Source organism: Castor canadensis, chromosome 15 (assembly GCF_047511655.1).
Source record: "Castor canadensis chromosome 15, mCasCan1.hap1v2, whole genome shotgun sequence".
Lineage (NCBI taxonomy): Eukaryota > Metazoa > Chordata > Mammalia > Rodentia > Castoridae > Castor > Castor canadensis.
The window spans coordinates 48,343,597-48,367,815 of NC_133400.1; the positions used below are offsets into that span (position 1 = coordinate 48,343,597).

Sequence of the window (24,219 nt, forward strand, 5' to 3'; positions counted from 1 at the left end):
CAAGGCCCTGACCTCTGGAAGTACCTTCTCACTGGCAGAGTCCCAAGGTGGCACAGACCCACATGGCAAGAGACAGGGAGTGTGCATACCTTTTCTGGTTTTTCTGTCTTATAAAGTCACTAGGATTCAATCATGACCTTGTCTGGTCCTAACCACCTCCCAATAGCCCCACCTCTAAACACTGCAACAGATTGAAATCTCCACCCTCTTCACAGCTCACAATGGGGATTACATTTCAACACATGAAGCCTTGGGGACACTCAGACCATTTCCAAATCACAGTAGGACCCCATTCACCAGGACTGGATGCTGTCCAGCCACTGGGTATGGGTACCAGAGCACAGCTCACTGTCCACACCAGCAGTGACCAGGTCAAGGGTGCCCAGCCTGGGATCTTTCCTGGGATCCAAGCATGAGGCAGCTGACCATCCATGAGGCCTCTAGTGAGCAGGCAGTGGTGGTTGAGTCACTCTCCCAGTGGTGTAGACAGGTGCATGTGCACTTCCTAGAACAGTCCAATTCCAGCTGTGGCTCAGGAGCCTGAGCTGGAGGTGAGGTGTAAGTGTGAGGCCCACCTTAGTGGGAGGAATAACAAATAGGCCTAGGGCATCAGGGTCTTTTGTGATGATGGAGGGTCTCCAGCACCACAAGTGAAGAGATATGAGAGGAAGATTAAGGCCTGGGCCTCAGAGGGAGGGCTGTGTCCCTCAGAAACTTCCGCGAGAGGGAGGGGGCCTACAGCTGGGCACAGGCAGACTCTGGGAAAACATGTGGGGTCAGTTCTTGATGAACTCACTTTTTTTTTTTGGAGGTACCAAGGTTTAAATTCAGGGTTTCACACTTGTTAGGCAGGTACTCTACCACTTTAGCCATGCCACCAGCCCTTTCGCTTCAGTTATTTTTCAAATAAGGTCTTGCTTTTAATGTCCTGGTCAGCTTGGACTGTGATCCTCCTATTTATGCTTCCTGACTAGCTGGGATTACAGGCATATGTCCAGTTTTTTATTGGATGAAATGGGGTCTCTTGAACTTTTTGCCATGTCTGACCACTAAACTTGATCCTCTGGATCTCTGCCTCCTGAGTAGCTACAAATATAGGTATGAGCCACCACCTACAGGTTTTTCTTGCTCTTTGAGGCTAATCCTGGATGGGACAGGGTTTAGAGGATCTCGGGGGTAAGGTTTGGGTAACATGTTTCTAGGTCACCTAGAACTGTCATGGTTTTAGTGCTAAAGTCTCACATCCTGGGAAATCCTCCCAGGATATGAAAAATCCATGTTTGGGGAGACTAGGAAGAAGCATACATCTATGTCATGATTCCTGAATCAGAAGTGGAAGCAATGCAAGCATACAGTCCCCCACCCTCTCATGCACACTCACACACACCATGCATGTGCACACTCCCCAGGTCCACACACACATAGTATGAAAGTGCATACTCCTCACATACACACAGACCAACCCCCCAGCATGCACATCTGAATAGACAAACACATGAGAACACACACAGGGTAACCCCTTCCCCCAACCAACACTGAGAGTCACTGCAGGAAGAGCCTGGTGATTCCCCACACCTGTCCAGCAGCTGCCTTTCCCTCAGACTGTACCTGATCAAACCCACTTCTGCAGTAACTGGGGAGATGCTACCTTGAGCAGGGCCCCGTGTGCCCCACAGAGTCTCAGGGCCAGCAAGGCTCTGGTCAGTGTGGGCTGCATGGCCTTGTGGCTAGGGACCTACTGGTACAGACTCACTTGCCAACACCTCCAACACCTCTAACTCTGCTTCCCATCTCTGTTCTTGCTGTCGGCTCCTTCCCCTTCCACACACTGGGCCCATGCTGCCAGAGAAGCTTATAGCCCTTTCCAGTTCCTACTCTGGATGCACCTACTCCATGGGGAGTCCCCTGGATCCTCACCCCTGGATGCTTTTGCCCCCTCCCCCCACCACTCCACTCCACCCCTTCCACTGAATGCCCTTGCTCTCCCCTCCCCCAACACACATTGTTGCTTCCATCTGCTACTGCCATATACTGCCCCACTCCTGCCCTCAAGTTTGAGGGTTTCTGCAGGGTCTGCAAACCCCAACCCGCTCTATCTAGCACACTCAGGAACAAATGCTCAAACAGAGAATGAGCAAGATGCCTCCACAAATAATTCTCTGGATCCTTTTCCCACCATACACAGCACAGCAAGGCCTTATTCAAATGGACTTGTTTTTTTTTTTTTTTTTTTTAATCAGGCTCCAAACATAAGGAAGGAATTAAACTTTGAAGGAGGTATGGTTTCCAAATCCAAAGATTCTTGTTTTGGAAGCATCTCCTTCAAAAAACATGGACAGAGGATGCTGACCTGCTTTCATCTGAAATTGTGGTCATTCATTTATTTGTTCAGGCTGTGTGCTCACAGGCTGGATGGCCTCTGGAGATGAACATGTGCTTTTGGGAGAGTAGGAGAGTTGGTCCTGCCCACTGTACTCGCACTGCAGGGTGCAATGTGTCCACCACCAGGAGGTCTGCTAACTGCATTCACTTCAGGACACAGTGCAGAACTCCAGCCACCCAGGCTTGCCCTATTCACTGTACAGTGGTCCCTCTTATCCACAGTTTTGATTTCTGATTTCAGTCAGCTACTGTCCAAAAAATTAAGTGAAAAATTCCAAAAATGATTCTTGAGAGCTTGTTTGAAAGGGAGCACAGTTGCTTATATACCCTTGACTGAAGAATAGCTCTCTTCTATTGGAGAAGGTATTCTCTTCAACTTAGCAAACAGCTCCAGGAGGGAGGCACATAGAGCAGTGAGAAGGAAGGGGACACCTGCCCAGCTAGCCAGACTGGTGGAATCAATCCTAGAGATCAATGGAATGACACATCATGGCCAGATCACCTTCACATCTCCAAAAATGATTCTAAGTCTTAAATCACCTACCCTTCTGAGCCAGAGGGTTCTCACACCCTCTGGCTCCATCCTGTCAATCAAGGACACGAATCACCCCTCTGTTCATGCTTCATATACTACTCACCCATTTGTCACTTAGTAGCCATCTTGGTTATCAGATCAATGGTTACAGTATGCGAAAGAGTTTCCTTTAAGTAAAAAAGATGAAAGTTCTCAATTTAATAAGCAAAGAAAAGTATCAGACGTAAAGGTTTCTACGATCTGTCATAAGTTGTTGTTAATCTGTTACTGTGCCTGACTTATAAACTAACCTTCATTGTAGGTACATATGCATAGGAAAAATAATAAAGCTAGGGTTTGGTACTGTCTGAAGATTTCAGTCAGTGATTGGGTTTGGAACATATTCCCTGGATATGAATTACTTTAGGGTGGGTACATAAGGGTGATAGAGTACCATATTTCAGTCAGAGGGAGATAGCCTGCTAGGGACTGTCCCTGTTCTCACCCTGGGTACACTTGGACCAGCTCTTCTGAGTCCCCCCAACACATACACATATCTTCAGGGTTCAGGCCCTGCTCTCAGCCATGTGGAAGCTCTTCCTTCCCTAGCCTCAGCCTTCCCCTCTCAGATATAGCCAAGGTCTTGGGCTTCTTCTTGTGCCCTGGCCTATGGGAAGGCCCGAGAGTCCTGCTCCTTTCTCCCTGGACTCTAGCCTCCTGAGCCCAGGAAGGTGGGGAACAGGCCAGGAATGATTTCAAGGCCAGGATTGCCAGATTCTCCTGAGCCCAAGGTCAGGGCCCTTCTAAGACATGGCTAGGAAAACAATATTTTGAACTGTAGCATTACAAGGAACCCAAGAAACCCGTGTTCATCTTCCCCCAAAGCAGAGGCCATCTGTTGAGGGTGTCCTGACTCCTGGTATCTCTCCCTGGCCCCATGACCTCCAGCTGTGCAATATGCAGAGCTGGGGCCTGCTGCCAACTAACTCCCTCCATGTGGGATAGGCTCAGGGATCCCAAGGTGAGGACAGTGAGTTTGCAGAGGCCCATCCTCTCTGAACCTCCTTTTCCTCACCACTTTCCTCCCTTGGGACTGATGTGCCCCTCAGGTGACCTACACCCTGACTAGCAAACCAGGGCATGATGTCCTCTCTCAAACCAGCCTGTGTGCCAGGCAACATTCCTGGGCCCACAGTGCCTCTGTCTTTCACTGACTTCACTGCTATAAACACCATCCACCACGTTATAAACCATTAAATTAAAAACATGCCTCACATGTGGAACAAATCCTAAGCCTCCATGGAGGGGGCTGTGCACGCACTGGGCCTTTTTCACTATAAGTCAACAGAGCGGGAAAGCCCTCCCACCCCTTCCCGGCTGGGGCAGCCACTGCGGCTGCGCAAGGTTTCTGGGCCAGTCACTGCTACAGTCACCCTGCCCAGGAACTAACAGTAAGAGATGTCCATGGAGATTACCGATGCTGGTCACTTTGTGGGCATGTCTTCAGCTTCACCATTCCTTCTGTCTCAGGCAGACAAGCCATCATGGAGGCTGGGGCATGGCTCTGAGACCTCTAGCTCTGAGGGGATCCTGCATCAGGAGCTACTGAAGAAGGGCAGGGGTGGAAGGTGTTGGCAGGAGCTTCACAGATGAAGATGATGTGGGTAGGAGGAGGAACTGCAGAGTTGGCCCACATAAGCTGGGTCTGAGTCAGGTGCTTTGCTTGATTGGGATGCTAGATTTCCAGAACTGTACATGGGATGCAAGGACATCACATTATAGACACAGAAATAGATGTTCAGACATAGAAGTAACTTCTAGAGGTGCTACAGACAGTGTGGCATGGCCAGCACCTAAGAACAAGGTATGACATGCACAATAGACTTACAAGGTTTTTGAGAATGTTGTATCATCAGAAACACTGCTAGGTTGAACTGAAAGGTACAGAGATAAGGTCAAGTGAAAAAGGATGGAGGAAAAAGGGCAGATCTTCAAGATGCCCTGAGATTCTAAACCCTGGTATGTAAACTGCTTTTTTCAGTATCTGATCAAACACTAATGAGGTGCTGGTGGAATAACTCTGCAAATGTCATCAAGCTCTGGAATGAATTGACCCTGACACAGGAAGAGTGTCCTATTGGGCCTGGCAACATCACACCAGCCCTGTCAGGAGCAGAGTGTTCTTCAGCTGGTCATAGGAGAGCTCAAGGTCTGCAGCAGAAGAATTTATGTGGCTTCTAGTGTAAATATGAAGAGGCCATGGGACAAGGAATATGAGTGACCTCCAGGAGTTTAGAGCACCCCTCTCTTAGCAACCAGAGGAAGCAGGGACCTATTGCCACAGGAACTTAACTCTGTCAATAACCTGGTTGAGACGGATGAGATCCAGAGGAGCTCAGATGAGAGTACAGGATGCCTCTGCCTTGATTTCAAATTCTGGCCATGGGCATTGTGAGAGGATGACTTTCTGTTATCTCAAACCATGCAGTTTGTGGTACTTTGTTATGGTGGTCCTGGGAAGTGAATATAGAAAGTGGGATGATGTGGTAATTTTTAAAAATGTGTAGGTGGCTTTGGAATTAGGAAAATGAAAATTTTTGAGGCATATGAAAGAAAAAGTGTAGGCTGCCCAAACTGTTGGTAGAAATGTGGATGTTAAAGACAATGTCATTGAGGACTTGGAAAGAAATGGGGAGCATGTCATAGGAGACTGGAGGAAACTTTTTATAAACTGGTAGTGAACTTGGTTGAATTACATACTACTGTTGGAGGGAAAGGAGAACTTGTGAAAGATATGCCTGAGGAAATTTCTATGCAAAGTGTTTGAAAGTATGGTCTGGTTTCTCCTTGCTACTTATAGTAAAATGCAAAAAGAAAGAGATAAATTAAGAATGGAACTGTTAAGAAAAAAAATCAGCACTTGGTGATTTGGGAAATCCTTGGCCTGTTCAGACAGCAAAAGAAGTATAACTAGAGATTCATTATTAGAAAAGTGCTCTGGAGAGAAGGCCTAGAGTGTTTAGACAGCATTTTGCTGAAGAGATGAGTTGTGTGACTCACGGTGCCATCTCAGCAGAGGGAGGAGTAAAGATGGGGTTGTTCAGGAAATCTCTGTGGAGGTCCCTGTTATCTAATGGCACTAATCCCCATGCACAAGAGACTGGCAAGGTTTTTTTTTTTAATTTTTATTTTATTATTCATATGTGCATACAAGACTTGGGTCATTTCTCCCCCCTGCCCCCACCCCCTCCCTTACCACCCACTCCACCCCCTCCCTCTCCCCCCCAACCCCTCAATACCCAGCAGAAACTATTTTGCCCTTATTTCTAATTTTGTTGTAGAGAGAGTATAAGCAATAATAGGAAGGAACAAGGGTTTTTGCTGGTTGAGATAAGGATAGCTATACAGGGCATTGACTCACATTGATTTCCTGTGCGTGTGTGTTATCTTCTATGTTAATTCTTTTTGATCTAACCTTTTCTCTAGTTCCTGGTCCCCTTTTCCTATTGGCCTCAGTTGCTTTTAAGGTATCTGCTTTAGTTTCTCTGCGTTAAGGGCAACAAATGCTAGCTAATTTTTTTTAGGTGTCTTACCTATCCTCCACCCCTCCCTTGTGTGCTCTCGCTTTTATCATGTGCTCATAGTCCAATCCCCTTGTTGTGTTTGCCCTTGATCTAATGTTCACATATGAGGGAGAACATACGATTTTTGGTCTTTTGGGCCAGGCTAACCTCACTCAGAATGATGTTCTCCAATTCCATCCATTTACCAGCGAATGATAACATTTTGTTCTTCTTCATGGCTGCATAAAATTCCATTGTGTATAGATACCACATTTTCTTAATCCATTCATCAGTGGTGGGGCATCTTGGCTGTTTCCATAACTTGGCTATTGTGAATAGTGCCGCAATAAACATGGGTGTGCAGGTGCCTCTGGAGTAACCTGTGTCACAGTCTTTTGGGTATATCCCCAAGAGTGGTATTGCTGGATCAAATGGTAGATCAATGTTTAGCTTTTTAAGTAGCCTCCAAATTTTCTTCCAGAGTGGTTGTACTAGTTTACATTCCCACCAACAGTGTAAGAGGGTTCCTTTTTCCCCGCATCCTCACCAACACCTGTTGTTGGTGTGTTGCTAATGATGGCTATTCTAACAGGGGTGAGGTGGAATCTTAGTGTGGTTTTAATTTGCATTTCCTTTATTGCTAGAGATGGTGAGCATTTTTTCGTGTGTTTTTTTGGCCATTTGAATTTCTTCTTTTGAGAAAGTTCTGTTTAGTTCACTTGCCCATTTCTTTATTGGTTCATTAGTTTTGGGAGAATTTAGTTTTTTAAGTTCCCTATATATTCTGGTTATCAGTCCTTTGTCTGATGTGCAGCTGGCAAATATTTTCTCCCACTCTGTGGGTGTTCTCTTCAGTTTAGAGACCATTTCTTTTGATGAACAGAAGCTTTTTAGTTTTATGAGGTCCCATTTATCTATGCTAGCTCTTAGTTGCTGTGCTGCTGGGGTTCCGTTGAGAAAGTTCTTGCTTATACCTACTAATTCCAGAGTATTTCCTACTCTTTCCTGTATCAATTTTAGAGTTTGTGGTCTGATATTTAGATCCTTGATCCATTTTGAGTTAATATTGGTATAGGGTGATATACATGGATCTAGTTTCAGTTTTTTGCAGACTGCTAACCAGTTTTCCCAGCAGTTTTTGTTGAAGAGGCTGCTATTTCTCCATCGTATATTTTTAGCTCCTTTGTCAAAGACAAGTTGGTTATAGTTTTGTGGCTTCATATCTGGGTCCTCTATTCTGTTCCACTGGTCTTCATGTCTGTTTTTGTGCCAGTACCATGCTGTTTTTATTGTTATTGCTTTGTAATATAGTTTGAAGTCAGGTATCGAGATACCTCCAGCATTGTTCTTTTGACTGAGTATTGCCTTGGCTATTCGTGGCCTCTTGTGTTTCCATATAAATTTCATGGTAGATTTTTCAATCTCTTTAATGAATGTCATTGGAATTTTGATGGGAATTGCATTAAACATGTAGATTACTTTTGGGAGTATAGACATTTTTACTATGTTGATTCTACCAATCCGTGAGCATGGGAGATCTCTCCACTTTCTATAGTCTTCCTCAATCTCTTTCTTCAGAAGCTTATAGTTTTCCTTGTAGAGGTCATTCACATCTTTTGTTAGGTTTACACCTAGGTATTTGATTTTTTTTGAGGCTATTGTAAATGGAATTGTTTTCATATATTCTTTTTCAGTTTGTTCGTTATTAGTGTATAGAAATGCTAATGATTTTTCTATGTTGATTTTATATCCTGCTACCTTGCTATAGCTATTGATGATGTCCAAAAGCTTCTGAGTAGAGTTTTTTGGGTCTTTAAGGTATAGGATCATGTCATCTGCAAATAGGGATATTTTGACAGTTTCTTTACCTATTTGTATTCCTTTTATTCCTTCTTCTTGCCTAATTGCTCTGGCTAGGAATTCCAGTACTATGTTGAATAGGAGTGGAGATAGTGGGCATCCTTGTCTCATTCCTGATTTTAGAGGGAATGGTTTCAGTTTTTCTCCATTAAATATGCTGGCTGTAGGTTTGTCATATATAGCTTTTATAATGTTGAGGTACTTTCCTTCTATTCCTAGTTTTCTTAGAGGTTTTATCATGAAATGGTGTTGGATCTTATCAAAGGCTTTTTCTGCATCTATTGAGATGATCAAGTGGTTTTTGTCCTTGCTTCTGTTAATGTGGTTTATTACGTTTATTGATTTTCATATGTTGAACCACCCCTGCATCCCTGGGATGCAGCCTACTTGGTCATGGTGAATAATCTTTTTGATGTGTTCTGGCAAGGTTTTTGAAAACTCTGTATCAGCAGAAACACAGACAACTTGAGGTGAAAAGTACAGAGATAAATTCAATGAAAAAGGGATTCTGGGTTTTCAAAATTGTACATGCTAGGAGAGCTGTTTTCTGGACATGTTCTACCATCAGAGAAAAAGGAAGAATGACTCCAAAGATGGGCTTGGAGCCTAATGGGCAAATTTTTGAATTACAAAGCATTAATGGCCTTCCATATTCATAGATCAGCAGAATTAATATTGTGAAGTGGCTATATTAAAAAGCAATCTATAGATTCAATGTAATCCCTATCAAATATAATTTTTCACAGAAATAGAAAAATCAGTCCTGAAGTTCATTTTGAAACACAAAATACACCAAATAGCCAAGGCAATCTTGAGCAAAAACAGCAACAGTAGAGGTATCACAATACCTGACTTCAAATTATACAGAGCCATAGCAATAAAAACAGCATGGTACTGGCACAACAACAGACATGTAGGCCAAAGGAACAGAAGATCCAGAAATAAGCCCACACAGCTATAGTCATCTAATTTTCAACAAAGGTGCCAAAAACATATCTTGAAGAATAGGCACTCTCTTCAACAAATGGTGTTGGAAAACTAGATATACACATATAAAACACTAAAATTAGAACCTTATCTCCACGCTACACAAAAAATAATTCAAATGGGTCAAAGATCTTAATGTAAGATCTGAAACTTTGAAACTGCTAGAGGAAAACATAGGGAAAACCCTTGAAGAAATAGGCGCAGGTAATGTCTTTCCAAATGGGACTAATTGCTCAGAAAATGAGAACAAGAATTGACAAGTGGGATTGCATCAAATTTGAAAACTTCTGCACAACAAAGGAAACAATTACCATAATCAAAAGAAAACCTACAGAATGGGAGAAAATCTATGACAGCTATTTTATTTATTTATTTTGTAGTGCCATAGGCCTTAAGCAGCAGGCACTCTACCTTAACTTGAGCCATTTCACCAGCCCTTTTTTGGGTTGGGTATTTTCAAGATAGGGTCTTGTGAACTACTTGCCCAAGCTGACTTCGAACTGTAATCCTCCTGATCTCAGCCTCCTGAGTAGTTAAGATTATAGGCATGAGCCACTAGCACCCCACTGTATGACAGCTATAATTGGATAAAGGGTTAATATCCAGAATATATTAAGAATTTTGAAAATCAACACCAAAAATTAATAAATAGACAAGCGAATGGAACAGAAAATTCTGAAAAGAAGTACAAATGGCTAATTGATGTATGAAGAAATGCTCAACATCCTTCTCCATAAAGGAAGTGCAAATTAAAATAATACTGAAATTCTCTCACCCCAGTCAGAATAGGTATCATCAAGAACAAAAACAGCAACAAATGCTGGTGAGAATATGGGGAAAAAGGAATCCTCATAACATAAATTAGTGTGGTCCTTATAGAAATCAGTATGGAGGCTCCTCAAAAACTAAAAATAAACTATCATATGATCCTGCTATACCACTCCTGGGCATATGTCTGAAGGAATGTAAGTCAGCTTATACACACACCCATGTTTACAGCAGCACTTGTCACAATCACCAAGCTTTGGGATCAGTCCAGGTGCCTATCAACTGATGAATGGATTAAAAGAAACTGTGATACATATATACACAATGGAGTATTATTCAGCCATAAAGGAGAATGAAATTATGTCATTTGCAGGAAAATGGATGGAACTGGAGATCATCATGTTAAGCAAAATAAGCAAGACTCAGAAAGGCAAATATCACATGTTCTCTCTTGTATTTGGAATCTTGACTTTAAAAAAATGAATGACAGGAGTGAAACCTGGGACTACTTGGGGGTGGGAATTAGTGGGAAGGGAAAGGGAGAAGGGGGTGAATATGATCAAAGTACTTTATTTGCATATATGAAAAGAGAGTAATGAAACCTGTTAAAATTGTTTAAAAGGGGTGAGAATAAGAGTCACAGAGTGGGTGAATTTGATCAAAATACATTACATGCATGTATTGAAATATCACAATGAAACCCATTATATAATTTAAATATACCAATAAGAAAAAGGGAACTAAAGAAATTTGCTCTAATGGCTTTTGATATTGCTTGGGACAGGTGACTCTTCTTTATTTCCTTTAAAGAGCAGTTGGAGGTTCACAAATAAATGAGTGGAAGGTACAGAGAGTTCTCATACATCCCTGCCACCACACATGCACAGCCTCCCCACCACAATGGTATGTTTGTTACAATCGGTGCCCACATTGACACATTATCACCATAGTTCACACTAGGCTTCCTTCCTGGCATTTTATTCTATGGGTTTTGACAAATGTATAATGATGTATAATCTCATTAGCATGAGAGTAGTTTCAGTGCTATAAAGTCCAAGCTCATCTAGTCATTCCTCCTTCCCCACTCTGTAAGTACTGAAGTTATCACCATCTTATTTCCTTTTTCAGAACATGATATGCTCAGAATCATACAGTATTACTGTTTTCAGATGGGCTTCTTCTACTTAGAAATATGCATTTAAGTTTCTTCCCCATCATTTCATGACTTGATAGCTTTATTTCTTTTCAGTGCTGAACATGCTTTATTGTCTGGATGTACCAGTTTATATCATTCACTATTGAAGGACTTTGCTCTTTGCCTTCAATATTGTGTTGGCTGTTCTGCATCTGCTACCTCTCCATATAAACTTCAGAATCCATTTGTTGATATTTACAAAGTAACTTGCTGAATTTTTGAGGGGATTGTATCAGATCATGTTGAGAAGATAACCCAAGTTTCCCTGTCCATGGGATATCTCTCCATTTATTTATCTTTTTTGAGTTCTTTCATCAGTTTTGTAGTTTTCCCCACATGTATCTTGTACGTGTTTTGTTGAATTTACCCCTAAGTAATCTGTTGTTTGGGAGTGCTAATGTAAATGGCATTGTGCTTTTAATTTTAATTTCTAATTATCCATTGCTGGTATATAGGAATGTAACAGACTTGTTTTTTGGTAGTACTGGGGTTTGAACTCATTTAGGGCCTTGTGTTTGCTAGGTAAATGTTCTACCTTTTTCATCCTTTTTTGCTTTAGTTATTTTGGGGATAGGGTCTCAAATTTATGCCTGGGCCAACCTGGACCACAAACCTGTCAATAATCTCCTCCATCCAAGTAGTTAGGATTACAGATGTGCACCCCTGCAACCTGGTGCAATTAACTTTTTTTTGTGGTACTGGGACTTGAACTCAGGGCCTTCACCTTGAGCTACTCCACCAGCTGTATTTTTGTGAAAAGTTTTTTGAGATAGGGTCTCACAAACTCTTTGTCTAGGCTGGCTTCAAACCACAGTTCTCCTGATCTCTGCCTCCTGAGTAGCTAGGATTGCAAGCATGAGCCACTGGTGTCCGGCTTGATTAACTTTTTTAATACTAATTTTGTATCCTGAAACCTTGCTATAATTGCTTATTAGTTATAGGGAGGTTTTTACTTTATCCCTGACCCCCCAATTTTCTACATAGATAATCATGTCCTCTGTAAGCAAAGACAGTTTGTTTCTTCTTTCTCAGTCAGCATACCTTTATTGTCTTATCACATTAGCTAGAGTCAACAATACAAGGTTGAAAGGAAGTGGTGAGAGCAGACATCTTCCCTTGTTCTTGATTTCATGGGAAATCTCCCACCCACTCACCAGCACACATCATGTTAGCAGTGGGTCTTTTGCAGACACTCTTTATCAGGTTGAAGAAGCTCCTCTCTTCCTAGTTTGCTGAGACTTCCTTTGGCACATGGTTGATATGATCATGTGATATTTTTCCCTTTATCCTGTTGTTGTAAGGGATTACATTAACTGATTTTTGAATGTTCAATCAGCCTTGCACACCTGAGATAAATTCTGCTTGATTGTGGCATATAATACTTTTTATACATTGCTAGATTCACTTTGCTATTTCATGTAATTGAGCATTTTTCATCTACATTCACGAGATATCTGCAATTTTCTATTCTTGTAATATCTTTGCCTGGTGTTGGTATTAGGGTAATGGTGATCTCACAGAATAAGTGAGGAAATATTCTCTCACTTCTGTCTTTTGAAAAATATTGCAGCAAATTGGTATAACTCCTTCCTGTGAGATTATTTCTTCTTATCTGAGTTTTGGCAGGTAGCATCTTTCAAGGAATGGGTCTATTTCATCTCGGCTATTAGACTTAAGGGAATCATTTGTAATATTTTAAAAATTATCCTTTGTCCACTCTATCAGCAGTGATAGCCCCTCTTTCATTTCCAGTATTAGTAATTATGTCTTTTTCCCCTTAGTTTGGCTAGAAATTTACCAATTTTTATTAGTCTTTCAAATTAAGTATCTTTTGGCTTTGATTTTTCTCTATTGATTCCTGTTTTCCATTTCATTAATTTCATACTAATTTTTATTATTTATTTTCTTCTTAATTTGGTATTAACTTGTTCTGCTTTTTCTACTTTACTAAGGTGAAAGCTTATGTTACTGATTTTAGATCTTTCTTCTTTTCTAATGCATACATTAAATGCTATAAATTTTCCTCTAGCCCTGCTTTTGCTGCATTCCACAAATTTTGATCAATTATATTCCTATTTTCATTAAATTCAAAATATTTTTTAATTTCTCTGGTGAGTTCTTCTTTGATCCATATTTAGGAATATGTCACTTAATGTCTAACTATTTTGGGATTTTCCAGCCATCTTTCTGTTATTTATTTCTATAGCAGACATTATATGATTCTTTTAAATTTATTGTCTTTTATGGCCCATTTCTTTTCTTTCTTTTTTTTTATTATCATATGTGCATACAAGTCTTGGGTCATTTCTCCCCCCTGCCCCCACCCCCTCCCTTACCACCCACTCCACCCCCTCCCTCTCCCCCCACCCCCTCATTACCCAGCAGAAACTATTTTGCCCTTATTTCTAATTTTGTTGTAGAGAGAGTATAAGCCATAATAGGAAGGAACAGGGTTTTTGCTGGTTGAGATAAGGATAGCTATACAGGGAGTTGACTCACATTAATTTCCTGTGCGTGGGTGTTACCTTCTAGGTTAATTCTTTTTGATATCACCTTTTCTCTAGTTCCTGATCCCCTTTTCCTATTGGCCTCAGTTGCTTTTAAGGTATCTGCTTTAGTTTCTCTGCATTAAGGGCAACAAATGCTAACTAATTTTTTAGATGTCTTACCTATCCTCACCCCTCCCTTGTGTGCTCTCGCTTTTATCATGTGCTCAAAGTCCAATCCCCTTGTTGTGTTTGCCCTTGATCTAATGTCCACATATGATGGAGAACATATGATTTTTGGTCTTTTGGGCCAGGCTAACCTCACTCAGGATGTTCTCCAATTCCATCCATTTACCAGCGAATGATAACATTTTGTTCTTCTTCATGGCTGCATAAAATTCCATTGTGTATAGATACCACATTTTCTTAATCCATTCATCAGTGGTGGGGCATCTTGGCTGTTTCCATAACTTGGCTATTGTGAATAGTGCCGCAATAAACATGGGTGTGCAGGTGCCTCTGGAGTAACCTGTGTCACATTTTTTTGGGTATATCCCCAAGAGTGGTATTGCTGGATCAAATGGTAGATCAATGTCTAGGTTTTTAAGTAGCCTCCAAATTTTTTCCAGAGTGGTTGTACTAGTTTACATTCCCACCAACAGTGTAAGAGGGTTCCATTTTCCCCACATCCTCGCCAACACCTGTTGTTCGTGGTGTTGCTAATGATGTATGGCCCATTTCTTATTGTGGTCTTCTCAGTTTTGGCCTCACATACTTTGACATTCTGTTGTTAGGCACGTACACATTAGGGGTTGTTATGTCTTCTTAGAGAAATGACCCCTTCATCATTATGTAATGCCCCTTTGTGCCTAATAGCTTTCCTTCTCTGAAGCCTGCTCTGTATGCAATTAATATAACTCCTTTCTTTGATTAGGGAGAATGGTGTATCTCTCTATCTCTTTGTTTATAACCTATGTTAAACTTACATTTAAAGTGGCTTTCTTATACGCAACATATACTCGGGTCTTGTTTTGATGCATTTTGACAATGCTTTCTTTTGATTGATGCATTTAGGTTACTGACACTCAAGGTGATTACTCATAGAACTGGGTTAATATCGACATATTTGTCACTGTTTTCTGTGTATCCTTTCTTCTTTGTCCTCATTTTTGTCTTCCAGTCTTTTCCTGTCTTTTGTGATTTTAATCGAACACTTTGTGATTCCATTTTCTCCCTGCACCCCGCCCCCCACACACTCACTTCCCCTTTAGTGCCTTGCACTTACTAGGCAGGCACTCTACCACTTGAGCCATGCCAGCAGTCTCTCTCTCCCTTCTTAGCATATCATTTGTTTTAATTTTCTAATGCTTGCCCTAGAATTTGCAATGTACTCTTACAAGCAATCCAAGTTTACTCTCAAGTAGCATGACACCACTTCATGGATGGTGCAAGTTACCTCACAATTATAAAATACTCTTAATTCCTCTCTTTTATCATTGCTGTCATTCATTTCACTTACACACATGCACACACAAATGTATAATGTTTTATTTTTAGTAAACTTATCTGATAGATCAATTAAGAAAAGTGAAAGGTATAATTTCACTTCTATTTGTTTCCTCTACGAAATTTTTCCTTTCTTTCCACGGATTTGAATTCCTGACCTATATATCCTTTTCATTTTCTCTGAAGAGCTTCTTTGAAGATTTCTACCAAGGCAGGTAAAGTGATAAAAAATTTCTCAATTTTGCTTATCTAAGAAAGTCTTTATTTTTCTTACAAACTTGGAGGATAATTTCAGAGGCTACAGAATTCTAGGTTGGCAGATTTTTTTCTCTCAGAACTTTGAATATTCCACTCCACTCTCTGTATGCAGTATCTGAGAAGTCAGATAAGGTTCTTGTATTTGTTACTCTATAGGTAAAGTGGTTTGCCCACCACCCCCTTTGGCTTCTTTCGTTTTTTCTTTGTGCTGATTTTCCTTATATTTTATTTTTTAATAACTGTCTAGGTGCAGTTATCCTGCTTGCTAGTCTCTGAGCTTCCTGAATCTGTGGTTTGGTGTGTGACATTAACTTGGGTAAAACTCCCAGTCATTATTATCTCAAATACTTCTGCTCCTTTATTTCTTTTGGTATTCTCATTGTTTTGATTTCGTAATTATCCCAGTTCTTGGGTATTGTTATTTTTTTCTCTTTTTTATTCTGGAAGTTCCTGTTGTCAAATCCTCAAGCCCATAGATTCTTTGGCGTCTACTGATAAAACTCATCAAAGGTGTTCTTCATTTTTGTTGTTTGTTGATCTCAAGCATTTACTCTTTCCTAGAATGGTTATCTTTCTGCTTATATCATTCATGTGTTCTTGAATGCTATGCACTTTCCCACAAAAGCCCTTAGCATTTTAATTATTGTATTTATGAAAATTCTTGGTCTGATAATTCCTATATTCCTACTGTCTCTGGTTCTGACACTGGTTCAATCTCTTGTCTATATTTCTACCTTTCAGTATGCTTTGTAATCTTTTGTTGAAGGGTGGGCATGATGTACTTGGTAAAAGGAACTTCCGAAAATATAACTTTGGTGATGCAATGGTAAGATGTGTGTTAAGGGAGAGTTCTATAGCCCTAGCCAGTGTCTTTGGACTGTGAACTTTACAAATGCTTTCCAGGCCTCTCCCAATCCCTTAGGTAAGACAGGATGACTAGAAACCCCTGGAGTTGAACATTTCCCTATCCCTAACTCTGGCTCTGGTAAGTTTGTCCTGTTGGATCTAGGAGTTGGTTTTTCACAGTGTTCAGCTTTTCATTATTAGTGTGATGGGATTAAGCCACAGTTCTCAGTGTTTGACTGGAAAGGGGAAGCCCAACAACTCCTTTCTAAATGTCATTCTCCTTATGATAAAAATGACTATCGTTCAGATCATATGCTAAGTCCCATCACTGGATTTTAGTAAGACGATGTGTTTTCTGGTTCCACACGTCCATGGATGGCAAATTTCACTCTAAGAAGGACAAGCCAGGAAATCCTAATGAACACCAGATTTGGATAAGCTAAGTGATGAAATACTGTGGGCTACTCTGAGGTCAGGACACAGGCGATTCTACCCTTTATTGTGAGGTCTTGTGAGGGATCAGAGGACCTTTTGTGGCAGTGAGGGCACATTGAAGTTCTGTGATACTGAATAGGTACGGGACCTCAGTGTGAGGTCCTCTGGCAGTGAATAGACACAGGAAGTCTCACTGCAATGTGAGGCCTGTGGCAGTGAGGGGACATGGAAGCCCTCATCTGTATATGGTCCTGTAACAGTAAGGGATCAGGGGTTGAGGGAGAACCTGTGCTACCCTCATTCAGGTCCTAGCAATAGATGGGAGCCATCTAGGCAAGTGGTGTGGGTTTGGTGTATGTCCTCCAGGTTTAGTGATGCAAGCAGGATTGAATACTTTGTTCTTGGACTTAAGTCAAGTGGGACTTGGACTCAATACCCAGATGTTCTCTACCTGCTGAATTTCTTACTCTGAATTTCTGAATTTCTTATATAGCACATTCTGGCTATATAAGGTATCATGACAAGAACATCTCCTTGATTTTAATTTTGCCACTCTTGGCACTGTCCCCAGGACCCTTGTGGCACAGATGTTTCCTCTTCCTGCACACCCCCCCCCCCACCAAATCCCTGTGCCTGTCCCTACCCAGTAGCCTTCCCATCTGCAACTCTGACTCTGGAGTCAACTTCTCCCTGTGTGTACCCAGGATCTCACTGCAGCATGTCAGGCAGTGTCCTCCAACAATGGGCTAACTGGAAGACAGTTAATGTGTGAATAATGGCTCAAAGGAAACTGGTATTTGGTGTGAGGTGGGCATACAGGGGTCAGCTGGAACTTATCACATCTTTGAACATCTGATTTTATACTGTTGTAGCTTTGGCTTTGCTCTGTAGGCTAGTTCTCCCTGAAGTCTGGAGCTCACCACACTTCAGAGAGGGGCTCCAAGGAAGACCATAGCCACTGTGGGGTCTGGGTCAGGTGCATGTCTCCCATCCCTTTTTTTGTCAAAAGAGTGCAGATGATCAGCAGCAATACCTATGCAGGCCTACACTCTCAGCATTCCAGAGGCAGGAGGGTAACAAGTTCAAGGCCAGTCTGGGCTACATAGCAAGACTCTGTCTTAAAAAACAAAACAAAAAATGAAATAAAAAACACACACACCCCCTCAAGAAAAAACACAGCGCTTTCCTCTCAGAACAAGGTCTATCATGTAAGCACAATTCTAGAATTCAATTAAGAGACATGTTGCATCTGACAAACAATGACCTGGGTCTACTTGGGACAGGCTGGGGCTCTCTAGGACTCCTGGCATAATCCCTACCCTTAACAGGGCAGCCTTGACATCCCTTGAGAGCGGTTTCCTGCAGACTGCATCTTTGACACTCAACCAAAGCCCAGTTAAAACATACCCCCTACAGGAAGCATTCTAGTTTCTCATTCTCTACATTCCCAAGCAGAACCCCTCAAGCTAAGTCCTCAACACCCCAAAATGAGTCTTTCAGTCATTACCATATGTCTACCTCTATTACCTAGTACAGTGTCACATCCTGGAAAAATCAGCCTACAATGCAAACTTTGCATAAAGGACTATTGAGGCTCCGCCCCGTCATCATCATACACTCACGAAGCAAGCTGCCTCATTTGAAGATGTTGGAAGGCCAACAGCTGCCTCTTCCACAAACAGTGCTAAAGGCATCAGCCACAGGAGAGGTGACTTCCTGCTTCCTAGGTGCTCAACAGCAGGCTGCAGTCAAGATAGTCAGAGAACCTGTATAGAAAGGAGAAGGCTAGAAAGCCCTTCTGGGACCACCAGCCAGGTTGCAGCCCCATGGCTTGAATGGGCCAGGGAAAATAACCTCAACAAATCCACAGCTGCACCAAGTTTTCAGAGGGTGCCAGGAACTTGAAGATGTCATGGATGTGGAAATCCACTGCCAACATGAAAGCCAACTGTGATCTGTTTGTCCTTTGAGCTGTACCCAAGTCCCCTGCTCATCATTTAGCCTGTAGCACTGAGGCTGGGGTGCCTCCCAGAGAAGGCAGTGGCCTTCAGCCAGTCCCAGGCCCACACGAAAGTGTCTCCTTGCCCCTGGGTTGGACCTTCAGCTGACATATTCCCTTCCAGAGGGGCACTGTCTCTATTCCCAGACCATACAAGTCCTGGGGATCATACAACTTGTTGCACATAGGTGAGTTCTCTGAGGTGTTTGAACATGTCTCAAGGGGCCAACAGGTGATACTCTTTCCTGAAATGTCTCCGTGTTTATTGATGTGGGACAAGAGAAAACCACTTGTGGAAGCCATGCTACTCACCCATCCTCTCTCAGAGCTCTGCCTTTTTTTGTTTTCAGTTGACAGTTAATTGTATGTATTTCTGTAGGGCACAGTGTGAAATTTCAATATGTGTCTACAATGTGCTATGATCAGATCAGAGTAATTAGTATATCAGTCTCCTTCAACAGTTATAATTTCTCTGCAATAAGAACAATCTCCTCTCTCCTAGCTATTTTGGTGGTACTAGAGTTTGAACTCAGGGCCTTCTACTTGCTAGGCAGGTACTCTACCATTTGAGTCATTCCACCAGCTCTCTCCAAGCTATTTTGAAAGATGCAACATCATTCACTGTAGTCAATCTATTGCACAATGGTATTCCTCTTGTCTGTTAATTTTGTACTCATTTTCCTACCCTTCTTCCTTATGTTACCACCTCTGGTAACCACCATTCCATTCTCTAACTTCTATGAAATCAGCTTTTCTACCTTCCACGTGAGTGAGGTGATATTCCTTTTATTTCTGGATAACAAGAGCAGAAGTTGACTCTGTTAATGTTGTGGTTCCACAGTGTTTGCTTTTGGGGAAAAGCTGGGAGGTGTTTGCAGGATGCCCTGGACATGAGCTGGACTCAGTTTCAGCTAGACAGTCACAACACACAGGAGAAAACAGATGTTCACCAGAGAAAGACCAGCAAGATGCAAGTGGTGGGGTCTGCACATGCTGCCCCCAGTGGGAGAGGCTTATGTGTCACTGACATAGCACTCACATGCCCTTTACAAGGATTGACATGTTTCCTTAATGCTTAGACAAAATGGAGAAAAGGCAAAAATGCAATGACATTCATGTTGGACAGCAGCTTGGGCTACAGCCATGCAACAGCAGCCCTGAACTGGTGTCTCAGATATGGATAAGAAGGACGGTCATACTATGGTGCCACCCTCGCCCAGAGGGTGCTTGGCCCATGGTAAAGGCCTCTGGGAGGCACAGCTCCCAGGTCAGCTTCTCAGGCCCCACTGAGAAGGGCATATGGGGCCAAGAACAGTAGCACTAGAGAAGCCAGGCCAGAAGCGGCAGCTCTGTGGTCCATGTCCTCTCAGGTCAGTTTTCTCATGCGCCGGTTATGCTTGTCCATGGTCAGGGTTGCCCGGTCCACAGCTGCAGTGATGCCATCCAAGGCCTCATCCTGCCGCTCCAATTCTGTCTCGGCATCCAGTGCCAGTCCCTTCAGCTTGCTCAGGATCTGAGGAGAAGCACAAATGACAGCAGAGATGACACAGAGGTGGCTTTTCTGCAAATGCTCAGAAACATGCCCTGTTTCCATTGTTTTCGCAATACCCCAGAAGCCTGATATGACAAAGTGAATAGTTTTCTGAGTCAGTGGGGACAGAATGCACAGAGCCAGTATCTGGGCTTGGCCTCAGTACTCAGGGATTGACCTTGCAGTCCCTGGAGGCCATTGCCACTAACTGCCAAAATATGGAGACCACTCCAGGGAGCCTGCTGGGTTTAGCCCATTCCAACACCTTGCTGGGAAATGTCCCCACATGGGTAAGTGGGATTCCTGTGTGCATTGGAGGGGTGACAAGGAGTAGGTAGCTCAGTCTGAGTTCTGCCTCTAGACTGTCACCTATACATTATCTGTCTGAGCCCACACAGACAGGGGAAAACAAGACTGAAAAGGAGGAGCAAGGCCCTTTTGTCCTACACATGTGTGGAAGATATCAGCCACAAATACAAAAGGCAGAACAACAAATATACCAGCATATACTTCATAGTGGCGTCTCCACCAGCAATGGACTGTAGGTAGGCTTGTAGTCCCACAAGACTATAATGGAGCTGAAAACTCTAATCACCTAGCAATGTCATGATGTCACAACACAATACAGCCTCATGTGTCTTTGGTGAAGCTGTTGTCAACAGACCCACTGTTCTGCCAGTTGCTTAAAGCACAGTGGAGACCACTTATGTACACTATGAAATACTTGATGACAATAAGCGACTGTGTTACTGGTTTATGGATTCACTATGCCATGTTTTAGTGGACATGCAAACATGTCTCTTGGTTGCATTGAGGCCATGTCAGTAATTGACCCACACTCTGTCAGTCACTCCAATATTGACATAATGACAAAACTGCCTCATGGCATACTTTTCAGAACTCATCCCCTAACTATAATCCATTGGGATGGAGGTACTGCTCAACACAAGTTCCTCAGAGAAATGTGGGAACTGGCCACACTGACCTGTAGGTAGGAGATGCCAAGAACACTGAGAGTCCAGGGACAGGTGGGTGTTTATAGGGAGCCATCAAGGATTGTTACCAGACACTGCAAACAGGCCAAGCTGGGGAGACCCAGCTCTCTTTAGCTCTCTACCTATCCACATCTGTGACTCACATCACACTTCATGTGGTTTCATTTTGTTCAAATTCTGTGGAGACTCATCACATTGTGGAGCATTAGTTTAACTACATGCTCATGGAGCTTGGATTTAAAACCTTACTATCCTCAAGGTAACAACAAAAAGGAAAGCATGGTAAAAGGAATAGTGATTATCATAACCACTTGTGATAAATGTGAACACCCTCTTTTAGGGAGAGTTTTAGGTCACAGGTGAGATCATATACTCAGAGTTGAGGAACATGAGTCCTCAGGAGGAGCCCTCAGCCATGCTCACCACTTCCCCATGGCTGCCCACTGGCAGAGCTACCTGCAGTCACAACACACCAAGTATTGGAAGGGACCAGCTGGATGGTAACTTCAGAGGGTCCCAAAACCTATCTAGCAATCATGTGTTTTACCCCAAGACCTCCTCTGGGCTCCACTTGGTGACATATGGGAAAGCTCTACATCCCGCAGGGGCCTGGGATACTAGGCAGAGCTATTGGTATACTTCAGGTAGAATGAGCCCTGTTACACCAGCACTCCAGCAGGTGCTCTTAGTCAAATTCTAGAATCACAAGGACTGTTTTGCTCATAGGCCTGGCCCCCACCCCAACAGGGAGACCTTGGCCCTGTGCTTTGTATCTTACTAGCAAGAGGTGGGAGGAGCCCAGGACAGTGTGGCTTAGCTTCCTCCCCAGACTGCAAGGCTCACATGACTGAAAAGTGGCTGCATCCAAGTCTCAGAGGAGCCAGTTTGACCACTGTGCACACCACTCTGCAGAGAGGTGGGCGGTGAGGAGCACCAAGGCCACTCAAGGGCACACAGACCTGACAGATGTGAGACAGCCAGCTCTCCCCATATACACTGCACCTGTACTGGGATTCCTGTTACGAGACAGTAAGCACTGCTGATTGCAAGCGGCTGTCCCAGACCAGTCATCCCACTCCCTCAGGGACCTGGCGGAAACTCTGCCTCTTGAATCATTACTTAGAAGCTGGCTGGAGCTCTGGAAAGTATACTGTGGGGTCAGCCGGCACAGGGGGATGGTCTGGGTGACCTCATACTGTAGGTCTTTTCCATCTTCTATGCCTATTACCTCACATGGCAGATGCCCAGACAGTGTAGTAAAAAAGAAAAACGAGTCCCACCCTGCCACTGTAGATTGGTTCCTCCCTGCCACTTTCTCTGGTCAATGACTGCTTTCTCATTTATCTGGTGTAGTAGGAAGGTTGTCTTGCCAGGAGTTGGCACAAAGGAACAGTCTTTGCCACCCACCTGCATGTCACTTGCTGTCCTCTGACAAGGCCACATGGCCTCCCACAGTCAGGCCACACACAGCCTCTAGCAGTGCTTCTCCGTAATCTGTAGGCCTGTCAATCACTCTGAAATGTGACTTGAGTTTAAGGTCATGTGCCTCATAACAACACTGCGGTCAGTGGTGGGTCCATATACAACCCCATCTTAGTTTATCTGTGCTCATATACTCGGTGAGGTGCCCATAACAATGCATTTCTCACACTGTGCCCCATCCTTAAGAGGCACGTGACTGGTTTAGAAATTGAGATGTCTGTATGGATCATTAGGCTTCAAACTGTATGCCATGACCTCTTAGCATAAAGCTGGGATCCAGGTCCTGCCAGAACTCTGCTGCAGCCTCCTGTGGGTCCTTCCCTCCCTCGGCAGCTGACTTTAGTGGATATCACCACTTGTCTTGTTTCTGTTCTAGGAAGAAAGGTACATGTAGAAATCAAGAAAAGTTAAAGAAGAAAATAAAAGTTGTCCATGATTCAAATAATTGTCTGTCACATTAGCACTATAGGTGAGGCATTCCTATTCTGAAAACCCAAAGTCTGAAACTTTCATCAAGTCTCTAGCCCTTCTGCTTTAGGTTATTTTTCAGACAAAGTCTCACTGTTTGCCTGATTTAGGACAGTGATCCTCCTACCTATGGCCTCCAAATGTAGCTGGCATGACAGCGCATGCCACCACATACAGTTTGTTTTGTTGACAAGGGTCTCATTAATATTTTGCTCAGGCTGGCCTGCTACTGCAATCCTCCTGATCTCTGCCTCCTGAGTAGCTGGGATTACAGACATGAGACACTGCATCTGGCCCAAAGTCTGAAACTTTCTGAGTGCTTACACAATGCCACAATGGAACATTCTACACCTGACCTCATAGGATGGCTGCAGGCAAAATGCAAGTGCACTAAAATGTTTAAGATCATCTTTAGGAATGTATATAAGATACATATATATATATGAAACAGAAATTAATATCATGTTTAGTCTTGGGTCCCATCCATAAGATATCTCAGTATGCTATGCAAATATTCCAAAACCCTAAACAATCCAAAATGTGCAACACTCTGTCCCTGAGCATTTCTGAGCAGGGCTGCTCAGACAGTATGGGCCATACCATATGCATACCAATATGAGCATACCAATATGCTCCCACAAAAAACAGAAATATGGGATTAAAGTATAAACAATTGGTTTTCAGGTTTTTTTCCCCCATTCCCTAGCTATCCTAAACAAAAGCTAAGCATTAAGGAACCCATGGAATTCACCACAATATGGTTTATGGTTTTATGACTTTTACACATTTTATCTCAGATAATCCTCAAAGGTTGTTTTATAAACAAGGCCAAGAAAGGGCGGGCACTGGCCTGGAGCTCTGGGGTCCACTGGATTTAGGCTGAGCCAGCTCACAGCAGAGACATAACCATCTGTCTGACATGAGACACTCTGAAAGAGTGATTC

At 42.9% G+C, this 24,219-nt stretch overlaps 1 protein-coding gene across 3 annotated transcripts in view; it reads right to left on the reverse strand.

The window, feature by feature from the left end:
- Positions 1–15,500: 15,500 nt before the first annotated feature.
- The window catches only part of Snap47 (synaptosome associated protein 47), a 49,358-nt gene continuing 40,639 nt past the window's right edge, over positions 15,501–24,219 (reverse strand). For all 3 annotated transcript variants that reach the window (XM_074056125.1, XM_020169766.2, XM_074056124.1), the window contains one exon: positions 15,501–20,312. In XM_074056125.1, coding sequence (XP_073912226.1) covers positions 20,251–20,312 — 62 coding nt within the window. In that variant the 3' untranslated portion in view covers positions 15,501–20,250. The remainder of the gene's footprint in view (positions 20,313–24,219) is intronic.